Source organism: Macrobrachium nipponense, chromosome 27, assembly GCF_015104395.2.
Source record: "Macrobrachium nipponense isolate FS-2020 chromosome 27, ASM1510439v2, whole genome shotgun sequence".
NCBI classification, from domain to species: domain Eukaryota; kingdom Metazoa; phylum Arthropoda; class Malacostraca; order Decapoda; family Palaemonidae; genus Macrobrachium; species Macrobrachium nipponense.
The window spans coordinates 19426035-19445762 of record NC_087216.1 but is presented as its reverse complement, the minus strand read 5'-3'; the positions used below and the strand labels follow the sequence as shown (position 1 = coordinate 19445762).

The following is a 19728-nucleotide window of genomic DNA, read 5'->3' as shown; positions in this document are numbered from 1 at the left end:
CTGAGATGGAGGGAGAAAGGAAGAAGACGTGTCCGTGACCAAGGGAGTAACTGGAGAACCCTCAAATGACTCCCTGGCTGGCTTACGCAGTTTCTTCCTCCCTCCATAGCGCTCCCACTGCTCCTCCGACCAAACAATACACACGTCACAAGGCTCGGTGCGAGAGCATTCTCGCCCTCGGCAACGAGTGCAAAATTCATGAGGGTCTACCTCTACAGAGGACCGAAAGGCCCCACACTTACGGCCATCCACACCAGGGCACAATCTGCAGCTGATGGGGGGGGCGAGGGGGTCTCTGCGGCTCTCGGGATTCCATGATAATTCACTAATCACAGAGTATGAATATAAAAAAACAGACAAGTACTTACGTAAGCTTTGCACATGCACACTAAGTAAGAGGAAAAGACCAAAAGCCTTCACGATGTGAAGAAAACCAAGCATACGACTTGAATCGGGCAGAGAGGCGAGCAGCATGTCTATCCACCAGCGCGGCCAAAAGCAAAGTGACTCATCTCCTCACAGTCGAGCTGACCGCCAACTGCCGGACAAGTAGTTAACTACCGAACCCCCTTGTTTGAACCTTACGACCGGTTCAGCTGCCGCTAAGTACCTTTCTATTGTTAAAGGACCGAGGGTTTGTATACGTATCGGAACAAATTTGCTGTGTATCAATGCGATTCCTAAAGATTACACGAGCATAATAACACAAAACTATACAGTACAGGCAAGACAGAAAAACCCATGAACTCCTCATCAATACCTCTAATGTCCAAACAAGTGTTAACATAATTTGAGGTGGCTTGCAATCTATGCCATAAACAAAACTATAGAAACTTTTAACTCCCGGATAAACTAAAGCTACTGCATGCAATACTTAAGACTCTTAATGCCTCCAAATTTACTAATACCATTCATGCTCTGTCAACAAAGATTTTGTATACTGACCAAACAGTGTAATACTGCAAAGTTCATACATTCCCTGTAATGAGGATCAATACTAATGTATGTCCTCATCATAAGTATTTCTAATATTGGACTCTGATTTCTTCTTTTCTTAATATGCTTTCCTTTTCATAGTTTCTTTAAAAATATAATAAAGTGTATACCTCTCTACCTTCAAGGTACTATTCATACTCTCTAGGGCATAATAGTGTAAATAAAAAGAAATCAGCTTTTCTTTTTATTCAAAATCATTAACTATTATTACCTAACCTATGTTGATAAAGGAAGAACCGGATTTATTTCTCCTAAACATTGATGGCTCCTTTTCATTGTAACTTATTCCTCCGAGATCTGTACGTGATGTTGTCGTTTGCTGCCTTTCAATGACTTTATCAAAAAATCGTGAGAGTTTGACTGCATTGCTCGATCCTGGGGCTAAGGAACGTTGGTCATGAGTGCTCTGCAAAAGAATGAAACACGTGTAAACCTTGCAGAAGTTGTCACAGAATTACCATCTTAAGAGAGCAAAATTTGAACAAGAACATTTACGTTATGCAAATACAATTGAATGTCAAAGAATTTTAAGATCCACCATTCTACAACAGAACATAAAATGTCTGAATAGTACTCGAATCATGGTGATGTGATAAGACTCGTATATATCCATAGTTTTTTTTTGTAAATTTGGTTTTTCTAGTTAAGGTTGTTGTTATATGTAGGAGTGTGATTGATGAGTAAAAGTCAGTCAAGTTTTTGGAACTTCTTACATTTGATATTTTGTAAAGTAAACTGAAGTTCTATGTATATTTGTTTGTATTGTTATATATAGTTTTTTTTGTATTCTTTCTAATTTTGAACTTCTAGAGGTTAAGGACATAAAACTTTATTGGTTTGTTAGTTTTAAGAATAAATGAGTTAAGAATATTTGTTTTAGTAACCTAACATATTTCCACCCAACACCATTTACCCTTTCTTTAGTACCTTATTCTACTGATCGAGGCCCCAACAACCAACTAACTTCCAATTTAGTTCCCAACTAATAGGCTTAGCAGGGTTTAATGAACTTGGGCCCAGGAACTGCCATGGTAAACACTTAAAAGTTCAGTGCAGTAAACAAGCAAAACACCAGTTAAGCCCAGAACCTGATATGCAAATTGAAAGTTAGTCTGCTTAAAGAGCTGAGGTTTTAAGTGCCTCCAAAAATGACATTCATATGTACCTAATAACTTGCTTGACATTATAAAACTATTTCTTCACGAAATATCAAAATTAAATTTTTCAGATAAACCTAAAACCAAGAAACAAATATAACAGTTTTGAGCAAATGAGTAACCTAACAGGTAGGCAATTCTTCCTAAACAGTAGTTGTTCTCTTGCCATATCCATAAAACCTCAAATATATAGCAGTATTTATGAATTACTACATATAATTTTACTATAAAATGAGTTTACCACCAAAGCAACAATTTAATGTTATATGTATTTATTCATATTTGTTCATACAAGAACAAACCTTCGGTCTTAACAATAGGATCATTTCTAGCGCCTAGCTGGATCCGGTTAAAACACAGATGAAAGCAAGGAATCTTGTGATATCTGGCAACGCATGCATAAGTCGGGTGAAGAGGGGTCAAAGACCACGCACCTATGCCACCGCGTCAGTCTTTTTCTTAACCTCCTGGGTGAGAGTTGTGGTTGACCTTTCTCGGCCTTTACCCAGTTGTGTTTAGTGTGTGTGTGTGTGTGTGTGTGTGTGTGTCTGTGTTATTATGGCTGCTTCTGCTCCTTCTCAGCCTCGTCAACGTGTGTGCCCCGGAATTCCAGGTTTTCCATATTCTCGTTTTTTGGCTTCCTTGCAACCGATCCCCACATCACGTGTAGTAGGTGCCACTCTAATGTTTGTACTATAACGAATCCTTGCACAGAATGCCTTGCATGGCCTAAAGAGCAGTGGAAGTCGTTTTATAGCAAGAGAGAGCATCGAAGGGTTTCTACTCTTCCTTCATGGGAAGGTTTTTCGCCTCTTCCCGATGCTTCGTCTCCTGCAGTGCTCACACCCTGCCTGTGTTTCCTTCCTTTTCTTCCATTGATTCGTTGTTGGAAGTATTGGGAGGCCCTCAGGGTAATTTTTTTAATGTCGCCCTTTCTTCTTCAGGAGTTAATTTGATTCCCGAGAAGGGAGAGTCTTTTTCATCATTCTCATTTATTCCAGAGTTGGAGGCGTCAAAGATGGCTGCGATTTAGGAGACGCTCGGGCTAGGGGGTTCCCCGTCCTTGGAGGGGTTGCTGGCGCACTTTAAGGAGGCTTGCTACCCCCTCCTCAGGCTGGCCAGGTCCTCCCCCCTCCTCCCGGCCTCGTCTTCGTGGGTAGCCGAGGTCAGCCATCTTGTATTGCTCCGCCAGTGACTGTTGCCGGTTCGAGTTGGAGGGAAGCCGTGGTGTCAGCCCCGCTAATGACGTCACGGAATCAGTCGTTTTGTATTCCTCCGCCAGTGGCGTCTGCTTTCCCTTTGGACCATGGGGAAGCCGTGACGTCATCACTACTTGTGACATCACTTCCAACGCTGACATCACTCCCAGTCGTCTCCTCTGCACTGCCTCTCTTAGCCGTGACGTCATTTCTGCCACCCAGTTCGCTGCATCTCCCTTCCATGTCATTGGAGCCTTCTCTTGCTGATCCATCTGAGGCTTTACGCCAATCGGTTCTTAAGAGGTTGGACTCTGTTTTGGATGATAAGTTGGCTGCCTTGTCGGCTGGGAGGACTGGAAGGAAACGTGTTGCATCGTCCCCACCTCCTGCGAAGAGATCGTGTAAGGAACCAGTGCTGCCTTCCTCTCCTCCTTCCCCCTCTATGCCATGTCAGCATATCAAACATTGGAAGGCTAAGGACTTTGCTCTTGCTTCGCCTACATGTTGCAACTTCCCCCGTCCGTGCACATCGCGAGCATGTTGCAACCTCCCCTGTCTGTGCACATGATGCAAGCGCTCCTACTTCTCCAAGGCCTATTCGTCGCCATAAGGATCTCAAGACGCCTGTCAAGAGATCGAAGGTGGTGAGCGCGAAGTTGGTGCAGCAGGAGCGTTTGCCTGCCCCTCTCCCTGTTGCTTCCAGGAGTTCGACTCTGGGGGATTCTCCTTCAATCTCAAGTGTTTGGGATTCCTCTCCAAATCACGTTCGTATGTCTGCCATGCCCATCACCGTTCGCAGACATGTTAAAGAGTCATCTGTTGCAGGAGTGCATAGTGATGTTTCTAATGTTGTAGTTGGTTCGTCACGGGAGCCGTCACGTGGACCCAGCCCAGACAGGTAAGTTGGTGTTTCGGGCTGTTTGGCTGCTGATCCTTCTGTTAATTTTAATGTGGAAAGTGCCTTAGAGGAGCCTACACATCCTTCTTGTCGTCAGTCTCCATTCCCAGAGCAGGAGGAGGGAGACATGCAAGAGTTTTTGTCTTCCTTATCAGAAGTTGTCGATCTCATTCGTGGGTTCAACAATTTGGAAAGTAGGACTCAGGCTCAGTCATCTTACACTCCTTCTTGCTTGGAAACCTTGCTGGGAGCTACACAGGATCCCAAATCATCTTTTCAGCTTCCCTTGTCGGGGCACGTCCAGTTGGTCTTGCATAAGGTTAACGCCTCTGCTTCAAACCAGGATGGTTTGCTTCACTCTAGGGGCTCTGCCAAGCTACTACCCCTGCCTCTCATGAAACATAGGAAGTACTATGCTACAAACTCTGCGTTTTTTATGTCGTGTCATCTTAACCCGGACGTCATTCACCTGAAGCCGGGATTGACTTTAGAGTAATTGAGGTCTGTGGCTCCATCCTTGTCTCCACAAGATGCCTCAGCGTTGGAATCTACGGCAGCCTCCATGTTGCAGATGGTTTCTTGGCTAGACTTCTGGTCTATGGTCATTGCCAAGATAGTTTCTGACAGGTCCCCAGAAGGGTTGGTGAGTGTATCCTCACTTGCCAGTCTTTTGCAGTTCGGAGGCAAGGTGTTTTCGTATATGGCTCACCTCAGTGTTAATTTATGGGCTAACCTTCTCCTGATTAGAAGAGATGCAGCTTTATCTAGGATGGAGATATCAGTTGACACAAAGTCCTTGCTGGCAATGAGAAACGGGGTCTGTTGGAGTCCCAATTTTTGTTTCCTCGGACCGAGCTGGAAAATGCGATAGACCGGCACCGGGCTGACACCAAAGACAGACTGGTGCACCATGCCGTGTCTAAGTCAGAGTCCCGCCCTCGGAGATGTCCAGTTCCTCCTCCTCCCCCTGTCCAGCAGCAGTCAAGACGATTGTTGCCTGGTAGGCCATCGAGTTCGATTTCAGCAGGGCCTTCCCATTCCACTTAGCCTAGGTCAGAGGAACGTCCCTTTCGCTCTCATTCCTTTAAGCCAAGAAAGGGCCCATGGGGCAGAGGTAAAGGGGGCCGTCAGTAGGTTAGGCACCTCTCCCTCTCCTGCGCCATGGGTGGGGAGGGAGGTGCCTGGAGGGCCATTAGGCCAAGTGGCAGAGTTATGGGGCAGAGAAGTGGGTGGTAGCTGTCCTTCAGGTGGGGTACCTACTGCCATTTGACTTCTCTCCTCCTCTGTAAGGCAAGCCACAGCTCAGGAAGGCATATTCTCCAGATTCTCTGAAGTTCTTGGCTCTTCGGGAGGAAGTGCAGAAGATGCTGGACAAGGATGCAATAGAGGAAGTGGTGCGTCCATCTCCGGGGTTTTACAGTCACATCTTGGTATCCAAGGCGTCGGGAGGTTGGAGACCTGTGATCAACTTATCCACCTTGAATCACTTCATCAGGAAGACAAGGTTCAAAATGGAGACCCCGCGTTCAGTGTTGGCAGCCGTGAGGGAAGGCGACTTCATGCTGTCGGTAGACTTAAGGGACGCATACTTCCAAATCCCTAATTCATCCGGCGTCCAGGAAGTTCCTTTGCTTCTCTCTCGGGGACAAGGTCTTCGAGTTTAAAGTCTTGTGCTTCGGGCTGACAATAGCCCCTCAAGTGTTCACAAGGGTCTTCTCTCTCGTGTCAAGTTGGGCCCATGCTCAGGGGATCCGTTTGCTGAGGTACCTCAACGATTGGTTGGTCTTGGCAGTTTCCAGGGTAAAGCTGCTGCAGGACAGGGATCATCTACTTCGGCTCTGTCAAAGGATTCTCTACCTGGGCATGGTCATTGATACGACAGTTGCAAAAGTTTTTCCGTCTGATCAGAGATTGGAGAAGTTGTGAGTGGTGGCGTGCGACTTCCTGTCGGAACCACATCAGTCAGCTCATCATTGGTAGGTTTTTCTGGGAGTTTTGTCTTCCCTTGAGAAGCTGGTCCCTCATGGGGTGTCTTCATCTTTGGTCTCTGCAGTGGAGACTGGGAGAATTCTGGTCTCCGGCGGGGGACTCGCCCGTTAAAGGTTCCTCTGTCTCTGGAAGTGAGAGAAGACCTTCGTTGGTGGTTGGACAACAAAAATCTTTTGAAGGGTGTCCCTCTGCATTCTCTTCCACCGGACTTCCTTCTGTTCTCAGACGCCTCCCTCACAGGTTGGGGGCTCATTTAGGCAGCCCCATTGCATCAGGTGTTTAGAGTTTGGGGGACAAACAGCAACATATCAACGTCTTGGAGTTGAAGGCAGCCTTTCTGGGTCTGAAGGAGTTTCGGGAGAAGGTAGAGGGTCATTCTGTCGTTCTCATGTCGGACAATACCACGGTTGTAGCCTATGTGAGCAAGCAGGGAGGCCTGGTTTCTCATCAACTTCACAACTTGACCATCGAGGTTCACCAGTGGGCGGTCAGCAATTCAGTAAAGCTCTAGGTCAGGTATATCCCAGGCAAACAGAATGTGGTAGCAGGCAAACTCAGTCATCAGGATCAGATCCTAAGCACAGAGTGGTCCTTTCATCAAGTGGTAGCAGACAAACTCTTCCAGGTTTGGGGGAGACCCTTGATGGACCTTTTTGCAACTCGCTTCGACAGGAAGCTAGAGATATTCTGTTCAGTGGTTCCAGATCCTTTAGCGTTAGTGGAGGACGCATTCCAACATCCCTGGGACAACCTGGGGGTGTATGCCTTCCCTCCGTTTTTGTTTGATCCGTCAAGTTCTGAACAGGCTAATGAGTTCACAGGGTCTCAGGATGACTTTGGTAGACCTCTGTGGCCTCAGGCGGAATGGTTTCCAGATCTGCTGTCATTGTTGTCAGAGGTTCCGAGGGAAATTCCCCATTGGCGGCATCTCCTGTGTCAGCCGCATGCGGAAAGGTTCCACCAGTCAGTAGAATCCCTGTCTTCATGGTTGGAGGCTATCAAGTATCTCCTCCAAGCAAGAGGCTTTTCTCAGAGAACAGCAGGGCATATGCCCAGCAGTCTCAGAAAGTCGACCTCCATGGTTTACCAAGGCAAATGGGCGATCTACTATGATTGGTGTCGTAAACGACATTATTCTCCATTCACAACCTCTATTCAGCGAATAGCAGACTTTTTAACCTTCCTCAGAGACTAGAAACGTTTGTCCGTTTCTGCCATTAGAGGCTACAGGGCGGCCCTGAGTTTGGTGTTACGCCTTAAAGGTAACGACATCTCTTCGTCCTGGGAACTTTCCTTGCTAGTTAAGGGGTTTGAGCAGTCTAGTTCTCCTGAGGAGCTCAAGCCTCCGGCGTGGGATGTTTCCCTGGTTCTCAAGAGCTTCACTAAGAGTCCATATGAGCCTTTGCATCGCTCATCTGACAGGAACTTGACACTCAAGACTCTGAGCTATGATGTGAAGCACACCAGGGGTTGGGGGTCGGTGTCCTTTGAATTCGTCCCGAAATTTGTGGCCAAGATTTGTTGTTCCCTGTCCGGGCCCTGCATTGCTATCTTGAAAGGATTCAGCACCTTAGACAAGGCTGCCGCAGACTTTCTGTTAGCACAGGCCGTACAAAAGAAGAGGTGTCTGAAAATACTATCTCTTTTTGGATATGTGAAGCCAACAGACAGGCATACTTGGCTCTTGGTGATTCCACCACCACGCCTGTGCAAGCTAGAGCACATGATGTTAGGGGTATTGGTCCCTCTCTGACTTTCAAGAACAACTTGGCTGTACATAGAGTACTTTCTATCTTAAGGATGTTGCCCACAGATCTACGGACACGATTTCCCTGGGTCCTGTGGGGTCTGTCCAACAGGTTGTGTAACTCATAGTTGCCCTTAACAGAGCACTTTTGCATCTTACCTAAGATGATTGTGTAGATGAGAGAATGAGTGAGTTGGCAGGTCTCCTTTCTCTTGTACCTTTTCTTCTTCCTTCGGGCGGGTTAAGGAATAGACACGTCATTCACTGGACTGGTCTGATACAGGTGAGTTAGGTAGTCATACTGATAGTGTGGTCGCTTAATACAGGGGGTCCTCGAGTTACGACGTTGATCCGTTCTTAAGATGCGTCGTAACACGATTTTCAGCGTAAGTCGGAACATTAAAAAATACCACATGATTTAATGTAAATACCTATCAATAACAACGAGAGAACAATTCCTTACCTTTATTAATTTGATTGGCTTGCACACTGGAGAGGAAGCTGCAGTGCTGGAGAGACTGGGGGAGGTTAGTGAAGAGAAAAAGAACCTCCAGAAGATGCTGGAGATGCTGAGGCAGGTGATTCTTGAGGTGAGGCAGAACATACTACTGGAGATGCTGAGGCAGGTGATTCTTGAGGTGAGGCAGAACATACTACTGGAGATGCTGGGGCAGGTGAGTCTTTAGGTGAGGCAGAACCTACAGAAGGTGCTGGAGATACTGGGGAAGGTGAGTCTGGGTTAGCAGAACATTCAGAAGGTGCTGGAGATTGTGGGGCAGGCGAGTCTGGATTAGCAGAGGCAGCTGAGGTAGAGGGTACAGGATCTCCTGCAGGCCTCTCTACCTTCTTAAAATACTGCTCCAGGTTAGTCTGAACAGAGAGCGACCTCTTTTCATCCAAGATCTCCTTGTAACACTGCATCAAATCCATGACGCCTCTGGAAACCCTAGTGAACCTGTCCAAGTTGGGATCCTGAGCCTCAAAAGTTGACAACGCTTGCTGCAACTCTGCAAAACCTCTTGTCAAGTCCTGCCTTGTGAAAGCCTTAGGCTCTGGGGTGGGTGCTTCTTCTTCTTCCTCTATCATCTGCTTCTCCAGTTGTATCAGGTCCTCAGCAGATAACTCCTCGCCATGAGACTCCAGCAGCTCTGTAACATCATCAACCTCCATCTCCAAATTGATTTCCTTACTCAGGGCAACAACGTTCTTGACAACTAGCTGAACTGTGTCCTCAAACCCATGGAAATCATTCACAAATTGAGGACAAATTTTCCTCCAGACACCATTCATGTTCGTTTGCTTAACCTCCTCCCAGGAATTAGCAATGTTCTTTACAGCATCAAGGATGTTGTAGGATTTCCAAAAGTCCTTCAGAGTCAAGTCCTTCTTGGTTTCAGTTGCCTGTAAAGCCATAGCAATTGTCCTTCGTAGGTAGTAGGCCTTGAACGAAGCAATCACTCCTTGGTCCATAGGCTGTAAAAGGGCCGTGGTATTAGGTGGAAGGTAAACCACCTTGACATTAGGGTTGAAGTCTCCCAGCTGGGCAGGGTGTCCAGGGGCATTGTCCAGCACTAGCAACACCTTAAAGGGGATACCCTTGGAGGCGCAATACCGCTCCACACTTGGAACAAAATGGTTTACGAATCAGTCCTCAAACACTGCAAGTGTCACCCATGCCTTCTTGTTGGACTTCCAAATTACTGGTAGTTGACCCTTCCAAATGCCCTTGAGTGCCCTTGGATTTCAGCCTGATACACCAACAAGGCTTCAGTTTGAAGTCGCCAGCAGCATTACCCCAAGAAGTAAAGTTAGCCTCTCCTTACTGGCTTTATGACCGGGTGCTGACTTCTCCTCCTTGGCGATGTAAGTGCGGTTAGGCATACGTTTCCAAAACAAACCTGTCTCGTCTACGTTAAACACTTGCTGAGCAGAATAACCCCCCTCCTTAATTATCTCAGACAATGCTTTAGGAAATTCACTCGCTGCTTTCTCATCCCCACTAGCAGCTTCGCCTTGCACTTTAAGGTTATGGTAATTGGCTCGAGCCTTAAATCGCATAAACCAACCCATACTAGCCACAAACTCTTCACTTTCACTTCCCTCCCCCTTTTCTTTTTTCAACGCTTCAAACAATCTTTTCGCCTTCTCCTGAATCACCATAAGGCTGACTGGGATACGCCGTTGATTTTGGTCTTCCAACCAAAGCACCAATAACCTTTCCATTTCAATTATTAGACCACTACGCTGCTTAGTTATCACTGTTGCTTTCATAGGAGCAGATCCTTTCACATGTTCAACGATGCGCTCTTTATCTTTGATAATGGTAGCAACGGTCTAACGGCTAAGGCCAAGCGAGCGGCCAATGTTTGTTGGCGTTTCTCCCTTCTCAGATCGCTTTATAATGTCCACTTTAATTTCCATGGTGATGGCCTTTCTTTTCTTCGATGCAATACCATCAGAAGAGTCCGCCTTGTGCTTGGGAGCCATAACAAAGAGCAAAAAGTTACAAAAACGATACAACACAAGGGAGAGAGAGGCAGAGTAAACAACCAAAATGGAGTATGGGTGAGGAATGAGCGTAGTGAAGCGACGCCGTCCTCTCCCCCACAAAGCGTATTCTTCCGCCGTGCGCCCGGAACTAGTTCGCGTTTGTTTACGTCGCTTACGACGCTAAACCGCGTAAGACGGAACGACGCAAAATATTATTTTTTATATTTTTATGGGGGCCCGTTCGTAACCACGAAACATCGTAAGTCGAGACCGGCGTAACCCGAGGACTTACTGTATACAAATATCAAACCCTCTATTCGGTAGCATACACTCCACTCCTTGGCAAGGAGGAGTTGGGAGTAGTAACAAACCCTGGTGTATTGGGTTGCTATTAGACAGTCTGTTTCTCTTTGGTTCCCTATACAATGATTCTCCCATAAATCACTGTACGTCACTCAGGGTTTGAGTGGTTAGATATCAATTTATATCTAGCTTCTCAATGGGCTTCAGTCTCCAGAAGTCATTTCTTCTGGAGCTGGACTGGTGGGTAGGCCCCCAGCCAGTTTAGGATGTCTTGTACCTCCCTCCAAGTATGAATCTATCCTACTGTTAAGACCGAAGGTTTGTTCATGTATGAACAAATGACAACTTTTCTAAGACAATTTGTATTTTTCATAGCTACACACCTGAGGTCTTAACATTAAACTGCCCACCTCTAGCTGCCCCTCTGTTTGTTATGAGATCCTGAGTTGGGAAAGACTGACACAGTGGCATAGGTGCATGGTCTTTGGCCACTCTTCACCCGTTTTACACGTGTTACCAGATAGCACAAGATTCCTTGCTTTCATCTGCATTTCAACTGGATCCAGCTAGGCGCTAGAAATTATCCTATTGTTAAGACCTCAGGTTTGTAGCTATGAAAAATACAAATTGTCTTAGAAAATTTGTCATTTTTAACTGTGCACATTTAATTAAGTAGAGTGCACTCAGTTTTGGTAACAGCAAGGGTGTTGTAAATTTTTCTGATACACTGCCACTGTCTTCAATATTATTATTATTATTATTATTTATAGGGCTTAGTTTTTCCAGACCTCTGAGTCTCAAGTAGACTCTTCTTGGGCTGGTTCTTAGGAATTAATCCTGAGGAGGAGGAGAAGTGGAGAAAAAAAAACAAATAAATAAATAAATAAATAAATAAAATTCAGAATATGTATTTGAGAAACCTCTCTTATTTAAAAAATTTATGATGTTATTACAGTGGTACCTCAAGATACGAAATTAATCCGTTCCGAGGCGGCCTTCGTATCATGAGCTTTTCGTATCTTGGACCGCATTTTATATGTAAACTGGCTAATCCGTTCCAAGCCCTCCAAAAACATCCCAGTAAATTTCATAATAAAGCTAAATTGACCTATAAACAATGAAATACTACAACAATTTTGACCATTCAATACCTAACTTAATACGTACTGCTAATATACCTGTAAATAAAGTGTATACTAGTGTACATGGCATACAAGAAATACTGTACGTACATACGTACGTATGTAGTAAAATGCGGGAGCTTACCTTTCAAGTGAGGCTATCTCCGAAACTGTAACACTTGACTTTACAAAAAACTTAAAATTTAGACAAAAAAAAAAAAAAAAAAAAAGATTATTTTTTTATTTTTACATTTTTTTTTTTACTTTTTTAAACTACGTTTTTTTTATACAAAATTTCAACTTCTTCACCACTTTCAATTTTCTGTTTTTTAGTATCACTTGGTTCTTCCTTTTTGCTTACTACTCCTACTAAAGGCCTCTTTAAAAAATAACTATCCAAGGAAGATTGCTTCTGCCTACTTTTGACAATGTTCCTGAAACGACTCAGGCAAACGTCATCGAACTGTGCAAGCATACAACCTGTATAAGCTTTTTCGGGGCGTCTCTTTTCTACGAATGATTGCATCTTATGAAAAGCAGCTAGAGCATCCTTAATTTCTGCCATTGTCATAGAGTCCTCGTCCTCCTCCTCGCCGCTGCTAGAGAATTCCTCTTGAACGACGTTATGTTGCATGGCCTCCAACTCCTTCAGGTCATCCGTCGTAAGCTCCTCTTGGTGCTCCTCGAGAAGGTCACTGATGTCGTCCTCGTCAACAACCAGCCCCATGGACTTGCCGAGTGCAACGATCTCGTCAAGATCTGGTTGCGAAACAGTTTCAGGATCGTCAACTGTTTCTGAATCTGCAGCATCAGCTTCGCCCACGTTGAATCCCTCGAAGTCTCGGGCGGATACAGCATCAAGCCAGAGTTTCCTCCACGAGGAATTCATTTGCCTCGAAACCTCCTGCCAAGCTTGGTCGATGAGTCGGATGCATATTACGATATCGAAATGCTCCTTCCAAAATTCACGCAAGGTGAGGTTTGTGGTATCGGTGATGTCGAAACATCTCTTGAAAAGATGTTTTGTATACAGCTTCTTAAAGTTCGATATCACTTGCTGGTCCATGGGCTGGAGAGGGGTGGTGTTAAGCGGAAGATAAAGAACCTTGATGAAGGAATACTCTGCTAGGATATCTTCCTCGAGGCCAGGAGGGTGAGCAGGGGCATTGTCCAACACCAGCAGGCATTTCAGAGGGAGGTGCTTCTCTTCCAAGAATTTCTTCACTGTCGGGCTGAAACACAGATTTACCCACTCTGTGAACAAAAGCCTTGTTACCTAGGCTTTTGCATTAGCCCTCCACATCACTGGAAGCTTCTCCTTAAGCATTTTGTGGGCCTTGAAGGCTCGAGGAGTCTCGGAATGATAGACAAGTAGGGGCTTCACCTTGCAATCCCCATTGGCGTTTGAACAAAGTGAAAGAGCGCAAGCCTGTCTTTCATAGGCTTATGCCCGGGTAGCTTCTTCTCTTCCTGCGTGATGCACGTCCGACGAGGCATTTTTTTCCAAAAAAGGCCAGTCTCATCACAATTGAAGACTTGCTGAGAACTGTAGCCTTCCTTGATCATCATCTCGTCAAACGTCTTTTTAAAGGCTTCGGCTGCTTTCGTGTCCGTGCTGGCCACCTTCCCATGCCACACCACCGAATGGATGCCAGTCCTTTTACGGAATTTCTCGAACCAACCATGCGAAGCCTTGAAGTCTGGGGTTGGCGTTGATTTCCCTTCTCCTCCGTCGTCTTCAGCCTGGGAAATCAAATTCCCGAAAATAGTGCTGGCCTTGTGGCAGATTGCTGTCTGTTATCATATCGCCAGCAATTTTTTTGTCTTTTATCCAGACAAGAAGAAGCCTTTCCATTTCATCGTTCACGTGGGTCCTCTTGCTGGACAAAATAGTGACACCCTTGAAAGGTGTAGCTGCTTTGATGACATCCTTCTGCTTAAGGATGGTGCCTATTGTCGACGGATTTCGGCCGTATTCCTTGGCGATCACACTCAATCGCATACCAGCTTCATACTTTTTAATTATCTCCATCTTCGTCTCCAAAGAAAGCATCCTCTTCTTTCCATGAATTTCAACTTTCTTGGGTCCCATGACTACGTATATGCTGTACGTTATTATGTTATGTAGTAAGTAAACGTATGTAGTAAAGTTCTCACACAACACGATGAAGTATACTACATCGAAATCACTAACGAATTTACGTTAATAAACTAAATCGTTAGAACGAACGAATACTGCATGCATACGATACAGATGATGCCGTGCAGTGGCCGAAAAAGCATGCCGCTACGTAGATGCATCATGGGAGGGATGCTAATCAATAGGAGAGAAGGATCTCATGGCGGTGACTAGCATCAGGAACCAATGGGAGAGCAGGAGGATGGTGGTGAGTCTACTCAGTTCGCGGCGCATGAGTTTCAAAATTGTTATCGGTGGTCTGGGCAAATCTCGGACTTTACAGCAACAACCTTTCGTATCTTGAAAAATTTTCATATGTGGAGCCGTAAAATTTTTCGTATTTGCTTTCGTATCTCGAGTTTTTCGTAAGTTGAGCCTTTCGTATCTCGAGGTACCACTGTACATATATTTGAAATAGTAGTACTGAGAACTCTCTGAGCATGTCTCAAATTACTACAGTGGTCCCCCCGTATTCGTGGGGGATGCGTACCAGACCCCCCCGCGCGAATAGTTAGAATCTGTGAATGTTTGGAACCCCCTCTAAAAATGCTCATAAACTCCTATCCTGAACATGCAAACACCAAAGTATCCCTAAAAAGACCATCCTTCATCAAATATACATAAAACATCCTATTATGGCTCATATTAATCTTTGAAATATTATTAATACTGTTTTAAAGTAAATCTTACATTTCATGGTTATACATAAATACATACATATTATGTACGTACTGCATGACTTAGTTACGTATGTGAAAATAATTCAGTCCCCCCATAAGTATTTAGTCATGCACGTTTTCTTTCATACTGTTACTATTTGAGACATCCATTTTCTTTTTACAAGGGAAGCAATTGTATGTGAAATCACAAGCGATAGAGAGAAAGAACAAAATTTGTATGAACATTAAACAATTGTTTTACGCTAGTACAACATATGTAAACCGGGTACTCACCAGTGATGAATGTTGATTAAAGATGATGATGATGAATTAGCCGTGCAGTCCGATGAATGACGATGAAGATATGACTGCACAGCTAAGCAGAGGAGTTACATATCCTCTGAGGGCGCTTCTTCACCTTCAGGAGGCGCTTCGGGAGGCAGTGACTCAGGTGATTTGGGAGGCACTTCTTCAGGCGATTCAAGAGGCACTACTTCAGGCGATTTGGGAGGCTTTGGAGGGTCTTTCTTCGTTCATGTGATGAACATTGTGATTGGCAACTGCTGCCGTTGCTTCTTCATGGTGGTGAGAGCTTGATTATAGGGCTCCAATGCTGTGTCTAGAATATTAGAAAACTTCAAGGAGCACTCCATGTAAGGATCCCATGTTACGACAAACTCCTGGAGGTCGTTTACCATTTTTTTAACTTGGGACAGGCGTTCCAAAGTCAGGCCCTCCTCCTCCTCCTCCTGATCCTCTCCTGAACCTGGAGTGTCTTCTTCCTCGCTGGCGGACTTCGTCAGCTCTTCCAAGTCCTGGTCGGTAAGGGGGTCAGAGTGGGCACCAATGAGAGTGCCGACTTCTTCCTCGGTGATATCGTCAAAGCCCTCACCACCAAGAATTTTTGCCAACTGGATTTCCTGGGGAGAAAAGCCTGTATAATTATGGACACAGTCTGGCCACAACTTACTCCAGCAGGCATTCAGTGTCTCCTTCTTCATGTCCTTCAACGACCGGTCAATGACAGACAGACACGTGGCAATCGGGAATTTACGCCAATAATCTTTCAGCGTAAATTCACTGTCACGGTCCATTGCATCAACAAGGTGCTGGAGGGAGTTCCCAATGTAGAGTGCCTTGAAGGCACGGATGACGCCCTGATCCATAGGCTGGAGGAGAGAGGTGGTGTTGGGAGGAAGGAACTCAAGCTGGACTCCCTTGGAATAAAGATCGAGAGGGTGGCCACCAGCGTTGTCCATTATCAGCAAGACCTTGAAGTTGATGTCCAAATCGGCCAGGTATTGCCTAACTTGAGGAATGAAACTCTGGTGAAACCAGTACTCCGTCAGGACTTTGGTGATCCAGGCCTTGGGATTATGCATCCAGAAGATGGGCAGTAACGCCTTGTTCTTGTTCTTGAGTGGCCTGGGATTTGCAGCCTTGTAAATGACGCCTGGTTTCAGCATGAAACCAGCCGCATTCCCGCACATCAGGAGGGTCACTCTGTCCTTTTGTGCCTTGAATCCGGAGGCTTTAGCTTCATCCTTCATCTTAGGCACAGAGTGGTCCCTTCATCAAGTGGTGGCAGACAGGCTTTTCCAGATTTGGGGGAGACCCATGCTGGACCTTTTCGCAACACGCAACAAAAGGAAGCTGGAGGTGTTCTGTTCAGTGGTCCCAGATCCCTTGGCATTGGCAGAAGACGCATTCCAACATCCCTGGGACAACCTGGAAGTATGCCTTCCCTCCGTTTTGTTTGATCCGTCAGGTTCTAAACAGGCTGTTGGGTTCACAGGGTCTCAGAATGACTTTGGTAGCCCCTCTGTGGCCTCAGGCATAATGGTTTCCAGATCTGCTGCTGTTGTTGTCAGAGATTCTGAGGGAGATTCCCCCTTGGCGGCATCTCCTGTGTCAGACCCATGCAGTAGAATCCCTGTCTCTTCACGGTTGGAGGCTATCAACTATCTCCTCTGAGAAAGAGGGTTTTCTCAGAAATCAGCTGGAAACATGTCCAGCAGTCTTAGGAAGTCAACCTCCGCAGTTTACCAAGGCAAATGGGCGATCTACTGTGATTGGTGTCGTAAATGGGGTTTTTCTCCACTCACGACCTCTATTCAGCAAATAGCAGACTTTTTAACCTTCCTCAGAGACGAGAAACATTTGTCCGTGACTGCTATTAAAGGCTACAGGGCAGCTCTGAGTTTGGTGTTACGCCTGAAGGGTATTGACATCTCCACTTCCTGGGAACTTTCCCTGATAGTTAAGGGGTTTGAGCAGTCGACTTCTCTTAGAGAGCTCAAGCCTCCAACGTGGGATGTTTCCTTGGTGCTTAAGAGCTTGACTAAGAGTCCATATGAGTCCTTGCGTCGCTCATCTGACAGGAACCTGACACTCAAGACAGTTTTCCTTTTAGCTTTGGCATCTTCCAAAAGGGTAGGAGAGCTCCACGGTCTGAGTTATGAGGTGAAGCACACCAGGGGTTGTAAGTCAGTGTCCTTCGAATTTGTCCCGGAATTCGTGGCCAAGACCCAAAATCCCTCGGTGCATGATGACAGATTCGCTTCGTTTTCCATTCCATCACTGACTGACTTTGTGGGTGGTGATGCTCACGAGCTTTGGTTGTGCCCTGTCCAGGCCCTGCGTTGCTATCTTAAAAGGACTCTGCACCTTAGACAAGGCTGCCACAGACTTTTTGTCAGTACAGGCCGTACAAAGAAAGAGGTGTCTAAGAATACTATCTCTTTTTGGATACGGGAAGCCATCAGACAGGCATACTTGACTCTTGATGATTCCGTCACCACGTCTGTCTAGGCTAGAGCACATGACGTTAGGGGTATTGGTCCCTCTCTGGCTTTCAAAAGAACTTGGCTGTACATAGTGTGCCGAGCGCTGGTACTTGGTTAAGCCAGTCAACGTTCACCTCCTTCTATCTTAAGGATGTTGCCCACAGATCTATGGACACGTTTTCCCTGGGTCCTGTGGTGGCTGCCCAACAGGTTGTGTAACTCTTAGTTGCCCTTAATGGGGCACCTTTGTATCTTACCCTAGATGATTGTGTAGATGAGAGAATGAGTGAGTTGGCTGGCCTCCTCCTTTCTCTTGTACCTTTCCTTCTTCCTTCGGGTGGTTTAGGGAATTGAAATGTCATTTGCTGGACTAGTCTGATACAGGTGAGTGAGGTAGTCATACTGGTAGTGTGGTTGTGCAGTATACAATATCTTACTCACTATTTTAGTAGCATGGGCTCCACTCCTGGGCAGGGAGGAGTCGGGAGTACTACAAACCCTAGTGCCTTGGTTTGTTTTTGGACAGTCAAAGTTTCTCTTTGGTTCCCTATACACTGGTTATCCCATATATTATTGTACGTTACTTAGGTTTTGAGTGGTTAGATATTAGTGTATCTAGCTTCTCAACGGGCTTCAGTCCCTCTCTAAGAACTACTTCTTTTGAGAGCTAAACTGGCGGGTAGGCCTCCAGCCGGTCTAGGATGTCTTATACCTCCCTCCAAGTATGAGTCTATCCTATTGTTAAGAACGAGGGTTTGTTCGTGTATGAACTGATGACAAATTTTCTCAGACAATTTGTATTTTTCATAGCTACAAACCTGAAGTCTTAACGTTATACTGCCCACCTCTAGCCGCCCCTCTTTTTGTTAAGTCATCCTGAGTTGGGAGAGACTGGAGTAGACTATCGGTCTGCGCATGCGTTACCAGATATCACAAGATTCCTTGCTTTCATCTGCTTTTTAACCGGATTCAGCTGGGCACTAGAAATTATCCTATTGTTAAGACCTCTGGTTTGTAGCTATGAAAAATATAAATTGTCTTAGTTAGAAAATTTGTCATTTTGTTGAGTGATTTAAGGTGAGTTTTGAGTCTGTTAAGATTGCGACCCAATACATATATGTTTTATTTTACTTAATCGCCGAAGGGGTATAGTATTAAAAATAGTCTTCCGTGTGCCGAGGCTGTCTCGAAGTGAGCGCGGAAGCGGAATTTTTTTTTTTTTTTCAAAAAATCACAGCACACTTAGTTTTTAAGATTAAGAGCTAATTTTTGGCTCCTTTTTTTGTCATTGCCTGAAGTTTAGTATGCAACCATCAGAAATGAAAAAAATTATCATTATCATATATAAATAATGCGATACGTATATGATAGCGCGAAAACAAAATTTCATATATAATTGTATTCAAATCGCACTATGCGCAAAACAGTTAAAGGTAAAGAGTTAATTTTTTTGTTGTTGTAATGTACACTAAATTGCAATCATTTTGGTATATAACACATTGTAAAACGATAAAAGCAACGCAGAGAAAATATTATCACAAAATAATGCATGAATTCGTAATGAGCGGACGTAAAAAAATATTTTTTTTCAAAAATTCACCATAAATCTAAATATTGTCCTAGAGACTTCCAATTTCTTTCAAAATGAAGAAAAATAATTGAATATTACTATACTGTAAGAGTATTAGCTTACAATTGCAGTTTTCGACCATATCTGATGAGTTAAAGTTGACTGAATGTTGAATTTTTTTTATATATTTTTTTATATGCAAATATTTCAAAAATGAGAAAAGCTACAACCTTCAATTATTTTTTGTTGTATTCTACATGAAATTACACACATTTTCATATATAAAACTCTATGAAACGCCTAATATGAAACGGAGCAAATACTACGAGAATGCGACGTACACATTTCAGAGATTTGCGGCGGAGAATCCGCGCGTGGAGGGAAGGAATGTTTTTTTTTTAAATTCACCATAAATCTAAATATTGTGCTAGAGACTTCGAATTTGTTTCAAAATTAAGATAAATGACTGAATATTACTAGACTGTAAGAGTTTTAGCTTACAATTGCATTTTTCGACCATTTCGGTAGAGTCAAAGTTGAACAAACGTGGTTTTTTTTTATTTATCGTGATTTATATGCAAATATTTTGAAAATGAGAAAAGCTACAACCTTCAATTATTTTTTTTGTATTCTA

General features: G+C 44.6%; 1 protein-coding gene across 2 annotated transcripts in view; it reads right to left on the bottom strand.

The window, feature by feature from the left end:
* Positions 1-1167: 1167 nt before the first annotated feature.
* LOC135200889 (rab-like protein 3) overlaps positions 1168-19728 on the bottom strand; it is a 70078-nt gene continuing 51517 nt past the window's right edge. For both annotated transcript variants that reach the window (XM_064229631.1, XM_064229630.1), the window contains exon 5: positions 1168-1402. In XM_064229631.1, coding sequence (XP_064085701.1) covers positions 1208-1402 — 195 coding nt within the window. In that variant the 3' untranslated portion in view covers positions 1168-1207. The remainder of the gene's footprint in view (positions 1403-19728) is intronic.